General features: G+C 38.9%; 1 protein-coding gene across 1 annotated transcript; it reads left to right on the top strand.

Annotated features, from left to right (window-relative positions):
* Positions 1–3,558: 3,558 nt before the first annotated feature.
* OR2AV14 (olfactory receptor family 2 subfamily AV member 14) lies at positions 3,559–4,506 on the top strand. The gene has a single exon (NM_001390609.1). The coding sequence runs from the start codon at positions 3,559–3,561 to the stop codon at positions 4,504–4,506; it is 948 nt and encodes a 315-aa protein (NP_001377538.1).
* The last annotated feature ends 5,964 nt before the right edge of the window (positions 4,507–10,470 follow it).

Genomic DNA, 10,470 nt, shown 5'->3' with positions numbered 1-10,470 from the left:
CTTAAGGCTATTATGGCCAATTAGGATATATTGTTCACACTCAATATTACATTTAACCATAAGGACAATTCGATGAGAAAGTCTATTGTTATCACCAATTTGTAGATGAGGAAACAGAAGTGAGGAAGTCAATGGAAATTTCCCAGGTCATGCAGGTACTAAAAAGTGGTGAATCAGAGTTTAAATCTCACTTTGCTTTTTAACCACCATCCTGCTGAGCAGACGGCTGAGAGTGATTTTTTTCCCTGAATGAATTTGGCTTTGCCCCCTGGTAGCTGAGCTAATTACCTACCAGGGCTGGACTGAGCTGACACATTCCCCAGAGAGTTCATAGTATCTCTCTTGTCCACAGTGCTGTATTTAATCTCTGCTTCATGGCCTACCAGAGATATTCTGGATCAGCTATGAGCTTGCAGTACCAACTTCACCGAGATCATCAGTTATAAGACTTTATTCTACTCACAAAGAGCCTAATGTTTGACTTGATGAGCTGCAAAATACAAAGGAAGATATAGAAGAATTAAGAATCTCCAGGAGGTGACAAGGATGACAACACATATGATAACAAGGTAGCCCACAGTGGAGAAACAAGTAATTGTCTTGCACTCTTGTGGGGAGACACAGGAATTAGAAATAATTTGTGACGCTCTGTGTGGGGTAACATCTTCAAAGTGCTTCAGAATAAACTCCCAGCTGTATGATAAAACCCTCCTGGAGAGTTGAGCAGCTGCATGAGAATTTAGTGAATTGCCAGACCCTGAGGCAGATTATCGGAGAAGGCAATGGCACCCCACTCCAGAACTCTTGCCTGGAAAATTCCATGGACGGAGGAGCCTGGTAGGCTGCAGTCCATGGGGTCGCTAAGAGTCAGACACGATTGAGTGACTTCACTTTCACTTTCATGCATTGGAGAAGGAAATGGCAACCCACTCCAGTATTCTTGCCTGGAGAATCCCAGGGAGGGGGGAGCCTGGTGGATTGCCGTCTATGGGGTCGCACAGAGTTGGACACGACTGAAGCGACTTAGCAGCAGCAGCAGAGGCATTATATGTGATAAGTTCATGGGTCATTTGTATTTACATATACACAGTTTATAATGCTATTAAACTGATCAACTACTAGTTAGTTAGTAACTGGTGAGTTTAAGAAAAATAGTTAAACTCTGTGTTATAAACACAGGTGCAATCCTTTGTTCTCAGAAATGTGGTTTAGAGTCTCTTTTTTGCCCACCTGAAAATAAACATTGTTAATTGTCTATATTCCAATATAAAATAAAAAGTTTTTTTTTTAAAGTCATCTTTGTTGTTTTCTAGGCTTTGGAAAGAAGTTCTAACTAAGTCAAGTTTCAAAAAGAGCATCTTATTATTCAGGCTTCCTTCGTGACTCAGTGGTAAAGAATCCACCTGCCAATTCAGGAGCTGTGGATTTGAACCCTGGGTCAGAAAGATCCTCCACATATATATGGAATTTAGAAAGATGGTAATGATAACCCTGTATGCGAGAGAGCAAAAGAGACACAGATGTATAGAACAGTCTTTTGGACTCTGTGGGAGAGGGCAAGGGTGGGATGATTTGGGAGAATGGCATTGAAACATGTATATTATCATATGTGAAACAGATCACCAGTCCAGGTTCGATGCATGATATGGGGTGCTTGAGGCTTGTGCCCTGGGATGACCCAGAGGGATGGGATGGGGAGGGAGGTTGGAGCGGGGGTGGTTCAGGATGGGGAACACATATACACCCATGGCAGATTCAAGTCAATGTATGGCAAAACCAACACAATATTGTAAAGTACTTAGCCTCCAATTAAAATAAATACATTTATATTTAAAAAAATAAAAGAAAGATCCTCCAGAGAAGGAAATGGCAACCCACTCCAGTATTCTTGCCTGGGAAATTCCATGGACAGAGGAGCCTGGTGGGCTACAATCCACAGAGTCCCAAAAAGAATCAAACACATCTTAACATCTTTGTTGTTTTCTAGGCTTTGGAAAGAAGTTCTAACCAAACCTAGTTTCAAAAAAAGAATCATATTATTCAATATAGTCATAACTATTTAAAATACTGGCTTCAGATTTACACATTCACCAATGTATGCTCAAATTCATGCTTGAATTTGTAAATTCAACATACAATCATAAAGGCCAGGGCAGGGCTGCATAGAACCTTCTCCCTAGTCACTCGTTTGTGAGATGAACTCAGTTCATTTGCTTACTTTAACACAATGCTATCATGTTGGAAAATCACTTTTTCAATTCTTTAAACTTAGATATATGTATGAGATAGCCATATCCAGAGCTGGAAAATTCATGCTGTTCATTTTGATTTTGCACAGGCCACCTCCCCTTAGTCGAAAGTCCAGCTCCACTCCACTCCCTGCTGAGCAGCTCTGGGACCTTAGTTGTGCATAGAAGTTGGAGGAGCTGAAGAATGAGGCCAACTTGGATTTGGAAAATCATGGAAAATGCCAGCAGATAAAGAGTTTCTTGGGAGTAGAACATCAATGTCAGCACCAGGAGCATGTGATTAAGCCATTTATATAATGATACTCTGCTAGGAATTCTGGTCTTTATCTTTGTTTTTTCAACTCTCTCTCTATGTATAGAAGCTTTTCATCCTTTTCTGTGTCCCATAAATTCTGACTGAGTGCCTGGTACCTGCTGTGTTCTTTACTGGCACTGAAGAAACAATACTTAATACTTTGCTCTCAGAGAACCTGCATTTTCATGGGGGGAACAAACAATAGATAAATAAACATGCAAATAATAGTAAGATTTCAGATGGTGAAGGAATGCAAAATAAGGGTTAGGGAATAAAGCAAGCCAGTGATATGCTTTCAATAGAATGGTCAGGCAGACATATGGTGCGAATAATGCTCATGAGAAGATGGATTGAAAAAGGATACTTCTTCCATCACCAGTTGTTACTTGTCATTCTGTCTTGCCATCATGTCTCTCCACTTCCCAGATTTCTCCCTTATCCTTACTTATCCCACCGTCTCTTCTTGACATCTTTCTACAGAACTAGGCAGTAAAATTTCTCACCCATAACCAGGCCACCTGCTTGTGATCTCTGAGTTCCCTAAGGATAAATCTAGACTTAGTTGGAGAATCTACAAGCAATAAATATGCCGACATTCCAGATCCCAGTGGTGGCTGTGCATTAAAATCCACTTTGGAAGAAGTCTGGGTGTATATCACACCACCAAGATGTATGAAATTTTCATACTGAATGAAGATCACACTTCTAATCCTTAACACAATTATAGCAACAATGTGCCAAACAATGCTAAACAATATGACCAAAATATATTTTCTTCATTTGCATTGACTATCCTGTCAGATGGATTGCTAAATAATGTTTTTAAATATCAGTGGATGCCAAATCATTAATCTGGCCCACATTTAAATATACTACTATATATTTGAATTCACTTCATAAATATTTGATTTTCGGGAAAAGATAAAAGTCAGTGGTATATTTACAAAGGAAGAGCAGTCTCACTTTCTGTGTTTTTCTCCCTTGATCCTCCAGATCAAACCAGTCAACTAAGACATGAAGCAAGGAAATGAATCCTCCATTACTGACTTTATTCTCTTGGGCCTCTTCTCAGACTCCAGGCATCCTGGCCTTCTCGTCACCATAATTCTCTTCGTTCTTGGGGTTGCCATCACTGGAAACTCAGTCTTGGCCCTACTGGTGTGGCATGATGCCCACCTTCACACCCCTATGTATTTCCTACTCAGCCAGCTCTCTCTCATGGACCTCACCCTAATCTCCACCACTGTCCCGAAGATGGTCACTGATTTCTTCTCTGGACAGAGTTTCATCTCTCACATTGGCTGTGGAGCCCAACTCTTTCTTTACTTGATGCTAGGAGTGGCTGAGTGTGTTCTCCTGACACTCATGGCCTTTGACCGCTATCTGGCCATCTGTTACCCCCTCAGATACCCAGTCATTATGACCCCGAGAGTCTGTTTGCAAATGGCCATTGGTTCATGGGTTGGGGGTATGCTCATCTCCCTTATGCACACAGTTTATGCCATGAATTTCTCTACTTGTGACTCCAGGGAGGTTCACCATTTCTTCTGTGAGGTTATGGCCCTTCTGAAGCTCTCTTGTGAGGATACCTCAACCTATGAGAAGGTGGTGTTGGCATCTGGCATTGTTTTCCTCCTCATACCTTTTGGACTCATCTTGACCTCCTACATCCTCATCTTTCTCACTGTCCTCCATATGAATGCCCCTGAGGGAAGAAACAAAGCTCTGGCCACCTGCTCTTCCCACCTCAGTGTAGTGAGCCTGTACTTTGGTCCAGCTATGATCATCTACACGACCCCAGGTTCCTCTCTCCCTGCAGATGTGGACCAGTGTCTCTTTGTGTTTGATGTTATCATCACCCCCATGCTCAACCCCCTTATCTATAGCCTGAGGAACAAGGAGGTATTGGAGGCTCTGAGGAACATTCTATGGAGAAAGCTGATGTTTATAGTGAAAAGATGATGCCACTTTTTTTTTTTTTTTTAAAGAACTCCTATTCTCTATTGTTCCCCATTTAATGCTGATGCTATTAGGAAAAATTTAACTCTGGATTTCAGTTTTCAACAATATTAAAGAAATGACACTTTTTCTTTCAGATTTCAAGTAATGTGAACCATACTACAATGGCAAAAGGGGAATTCCTATTTAACAGTGTTATGCTACTTGACTGATCATAACATACATATCCAATTTTCCCAGAGCTCACAAATCAAATTTGTAAGGAAGCTGATATAGGCATATATATTCAATAAGCTTTACAAAATTCAAGATAACCTGATAAATAACATGGTCCTAATGTACCTTTTCTAGCTGCTTTGGTGGCTCAGATGGTAAAGAATCTGTCTGCAATGCAGGAGACTCAGGTTTAACCCCTGGGTTGGAAAGATCCCCTGGAGAAAGCAATGACTACCCACTCTAGTATCCTTGCTTGAAAAACACAGTGGACAGAGGAGCTGGCAAGCTACAGTTCATGGGGTTGCAAAAAGTTAGACATGACTGAGAAACTAACCATGCACGCACAATGTAGCTTTTCAATCACATGTCCTACACTTACCATCGATACACTCTAATTTGCACCATATTGGTATATTCAGGTTTGCACTTTTCAGATGATTTCATGAGTTCTCAATTTTATTATTCAGTTCAGTCCCTCAGTCATATCCAATTCTTTGCGATTCCATGGACTGCAGCATGCCAGGCTTCCCTGTCCATCACCAACTCCTAAAGCTTGTTCAAACTCATGTCCATTAAGTCAGTGAAGCCATCCAACCATCTCATCCTCTGTCACCCCCTTCTCCTCCTGCCTTCAATCTTCCACAGAATCAGGGTCTTTTCTAAGTCAGTTCTTCGCATCAGGTGGCCAAAGTAGAGAAGCTTCAGCTTCAGCATCAGTCCTTCCAGTGAATATTCAGGACTGATTTCATTTAAGATTGAATGGTTTGATCTTACAGTCCAAGGGACTCTCAAGAGTCTTCTCTAACACCACAGTTCAAAAACATCAATTCTTGGGCACTCAGCTTTCTTTATGGTCCAATTCTAACATCCATACATGACTCCTGGAAAAACCATAGTTTTGATTGTATGGACCTTTGTCAGTAATGTCTCTGCTTTTTAATATGCTGTCTAGGTTTTTCGTAGCTTTTCTTCCAAGGAGCAAATATCTTTTAATTTCATGACTGCAGTCACCATCTGCAGTGATTTTGGAACCCCCCCAAAATAAAGTCTGTCACTGTTTCCATTGCCTCCCCATCTATTTGCCATGAAGTGATGGGACCAGATGCCATGATCTTTGTTTTTTGAATGTTGAGTTTTAAGCCAGCTTTTTCACTATCCTTTTTCACTTTCATCAAGAGGTTCTTCAGTTCATCTTTGCTTTCTGCCATAAGGGTGGTGTCATGTGCATATCTGAGGTTATTGATATTTCTCCCTGCAGTCTTGATTCCAGCTTGTGCTTCATCCAGTCCAGGATTTCACATGATGTACTCTGCATCATGTAAGGCTCACCACACTGAGGTGGGAAGAGCAGGTGGCCAGAGCTTTTTTTCTGCCCTCAGGAGAATTCATATGGAAGACAGTAAAATAAGTTAAATAAGCAAGGTGACATGATACAGCCTTGACATACTCCTTTCCCAATTTGGAACGAGCCCATTGTTCCATGTCCAATTCTAACTGTTGCTTATTGGCCTCCATACACATTTCTCAGGAGGCAGGTAGGTTGGTCTGGTATTCCCATCTGTAGAATAATTTTCCACTGTTTGTTGTGAGCCACACAGTCAAAGGCTTTAGTATAGTCAATGAAGCAGAAGTAGACAGAGCAGGATCACTCTGATGGACTATGTGAGTGTGCACAGCTCTGTGATTTACAAGGGATCTGAAGGTAGTGATACCATCTCTTGTGCAAGGGAAACTTCTAATTATGCCTAATATAAGCATTTAACACTGTTGCCTGTGCAATGTTCTAAAATATATACTCAGCAATTCTTTTAATCTGCACATCATTCCTGTGTTGTGGATATGTTTTAGTCCAGTTTTAAAAAGGAAAGAAGAGAGACATCAAAGGACAATTCCTCTAGATCAAGGATATTAAGTATATGTAGTCATTTGGCATGCGCTTCACACCCTGGTACTGATCTTTTAGAGATTATATTTTTAAATTGTTCCACAACACTGTTTCTGGTTATAGAGTTTATAAATCTAACCAAGTGTTTGCTAAACAGAAGATATTTCACTATTTAAAATAAACCACTTCTTGCAAGCTGTTTCTTAACAATCTCCCCCATCATGACCTTGTGTCTCTCCTTGTGCAGCATCAACTAGTACTAGGAATTAACTTAATAATAGGTTTAAACTTTACACAGACTAGGGTGACTTCTGGGAAACTGGAAAAAATCATATTTTTCAGATTCTTCCCTAAATACTGGTGTTATGGTTAGTCATTCTGTTCTAGTTGAGCTGACTTAAGAGATGCCTGAATTGGGAGGATTCATGGGCAAATGGGAAAATTCCATATGTGAGAAGGAAAAGGTGAACACAGACCATATTCAATTATGAAAATGCTTTTCCTAACTCAGATTATCAAGGCCTCTACTATTCATCTTCAAAAGAATCTTCTTTATTTTCCATGAGGCATCATAAGACTGAGTGAAAATAATGACTTTTCAAAATGTAAAATCATAATACTTCTGTTGAAGCTGTGTCTGCAAAGGACCTCAAGGTGATGATTGGATTAGTTCTTAAAAAAACACACATGATGCATGTGAAATAGAGAGCTAGTGGGAAGTTGCTACATAACACAGGAGCCCAGTCTGGCATTCTGTGATCACCTAGAATGTGAGACTGGAGGAGTGGAGGTAGGGGAGACACACACACACACACACACACACACATATAATTACTTTGTCAACAAAGATCCATCTAGTCAAGGCTATGGTTTTTCCAGTAGTCATGTATGGATGTGAGAGTTGGACTATAAAGAAAGCTGAGTGCTGAAGAATTGATGCTTTTGAACTGTGGTGTTGGAGAAGACTCTTGAGAGTCCCTTGGACTGCAAGGAGATCCAACCAGTCCATCCTAAAGGAAATCAGTCCTGAATATTCATTGGAAGGACTGATGTTGAAGCTGAAACTCCAATACTTTGGCCACCTGATGCAAAGAGCTGACTCATTTGAAAAGACCCTAATGCTGGGAAAGATTGGAGGGCAGGAGGAGAAGGGGACGAGAGAGGATGAGATCATTGGATGGCCTCACCTACTCAATGGACATGGGTTTGGGTAGACTCTGGCAGTTGGTGATGGACAGGGAGGCCTGGCGTGCTGCAGTTCATGGAGTCGCAAAGAGTTGGACGCGACTGAGCAACTGAACTGGAACTGGATATATATATATATGTACAGGTATACATATATATAAGAAGAAAGAAAGAAAAGATGGAGATCTCAAATTAACAAAACATAATGAAAGAGAAAAAATAATAACCAATATATCCCAAAATACAAAAAAATAAAAATAAAAAATCTATACAAGAGAATGCTATGAACATTTGCCAACAAATTGCACAACCTAGAACAAATGGACATGTTTCTAGAAAGTTTCTAGACATATACAGCTGACCAAAATTTAATCAAGAAAAAAACTAGATAATTGGAACAAATCCATCACTAGACATACAATAAAATTTGCAGTTAAAAAAAAAAAAAAAACTCCCTGCAGACAGAAGTCCAGGACTGAATGGCTTCACTGGGGAATTCTATCAAACATGCAAAGAAAAACTTACATCAATACTTTTCAAACTTTTCCAAAATATTGAATGAAAAGGAACATTCCCAAAGTCATTCTAAGAGACCACAATCACTGTGATTCCAAACCAGACAAACACACTCCCAAAATATATACATAGGCCAACATCTTTGATTAATATAGATGCAAGGATTCTGAACAAAACATTAGCAAACTGAGTCCAACAGCACATAAAAAGAACCATACACATGTACACCTGTGGCGGATTCATGTTAAAACCAATACAATATTGTAAAGTAATTAGCCTCTAATTAAAATAAATAAATTTAATTAAAAAAAAAACCATACATCATGATCAAGTCAGATTCATCCCAGGGTCACAAGGATGATTCAACACATGCAAATCAATCAGTGTGATACACCACACGAAACACCACAGAAACACATGATCTCATGAAACATGATACACCAGAGAAACCACATGATCATCTAAATAGATGCAGAAAAATCATTAGATAAAATTCAACATCTAGTCATGATAAAAACTCTCACCAAAGTGGGAGTAGACGGAACATAGCACAATAAAAAGCTCTACATGGCAAACTCACAGCCAGCATAATACTCATCAATGAAAAGCTGAAACCATTCCTGCTAAAATCTGAAATAAGACAAGATGCTCACTCTCACCACTTCAATTCAACATAGTACTGGAAGTCTTAGTGATAGCAATCACACAAGAAAATAAAATAAAATATACCCATGTTGGAAGAAAAGAGGTAGAATTTGTCATTATATGCAGATTACAAGATACTCCATATAGAATACCCTATAGACTACATACAAACACTATTAAAAAGGATAAGCAAACTCAATGAGGTAGCAGGACACAAGATTAACATACAGAACTCTATTGCATATCTTCACACTAATAATGAAATATCACAAAGAGAAAGTAAAAAAAAAAAAAAACTTTAAAAATCACATCAAAAAATTAAATGAAATACTTAGGAATAAACCTGACCAAGGAGGTGAAAGACTCTATGCTGAGAACTGTTAAACACTGATAAAGGGAATATTCCATGCTTTTGGATTGAAAGAATTCATATTGTTAAAATGTCTATAATACTCAAAGCATTCTACAATTAAATGTGATCTAGAAGGCACAGTGGTAAAGAATCTGCTTGCCAATGCAGAAGATGCAAGAGACATAGGTTTGATCCCTGTGTCAGGAAGATCCCATAGTGTAGGAAATGGCAACCCAATCCAGTATACTTGCCTAGAACATTCCATGGATAGAGACCATTTATGAGACCATAGAGTCAGATTCGGACATGACTGAGCACATATGCAATGCACTATCAAATTATCCGTGACATTTTCACAGAACTAGAGCAAATAATCCTAAAATTTATATAAAACCACAAAAGATCCAGAATTGTCAAAGCCATTTTGAGGAAAAAGAATAAAGCTGGAGGCATAACTTTTCCACACTTCAGACAATACTACAAATAGATAGTAATCAAAAAAGCATGGTATTGACAAAACAGACACATAGTTCAGTGGAAAAGTATAGCAGGCCCAGGAGTAAACACTCACACCTACAGTTATTCATTCTTTGACCAAGGATGCAAGAATATACAATGAAGAAAAGACAGTGTATCAAGAATGAGTGTTGGGAAAGCTGGACAGCTCAGGTAAATCAACAAAATTTGTAAGTTCCTTCATACCATACACAAAAATAAGCTCAAAATGATGTAAAGACTTAAAAATAAGGTGTGCCACCATAAAACTCCTGGAAGAGAACATAGGCAAAACATTCTCTAACATAAATTATAGCAATAATTTCTTAAGTCAGTCTCCCAAGGCAAAAGAAACAAAAGCAAAAATAAAAGGAACCTAATCAAATCTAAAAGCTTTTGCACAGCAAAGGAAACCATATATAAAATGAAAGATAATCTATGAGCTGGGAGAAAATATTTGCTAATGATGCAGCTGACATGGGTTTAATTTCCAAAATATACAAACAGCTATTACAGTTCAATATCAAATAAACAAACAATCCAATTGAAAAATGGGCAGAAAACTGAAGCAAAGAGAACATTTCTTCAAAGAAGACATACAGATGGCCAAAAAAAAAAAAAAAAAACCACACATGAAAAGGAGCTCAAAGTTACTAATTATTAGAGAAATGCA

This window comes from Bos taurus, chromosome 7 (genome assembly GCF_002263795.3).
Source record: "Bos taurus isolate L1 Dominette 01449 registration number 42190680 breed Hereford chromosome 7, ARS-UCD2.0, whole genome shotgun sequence".
Taxonomy (NCBI): domain Eukaryota; kingdom Metazoa; phylum Chordata; class Mammalia; order Artiodactyla; family Bovidae; genus Bos; species Bos taurus.
Note: the sequence above shows the minus strand (reverse complement) of the source record. Positions and strands in the feature narration are given on the sequence as shown.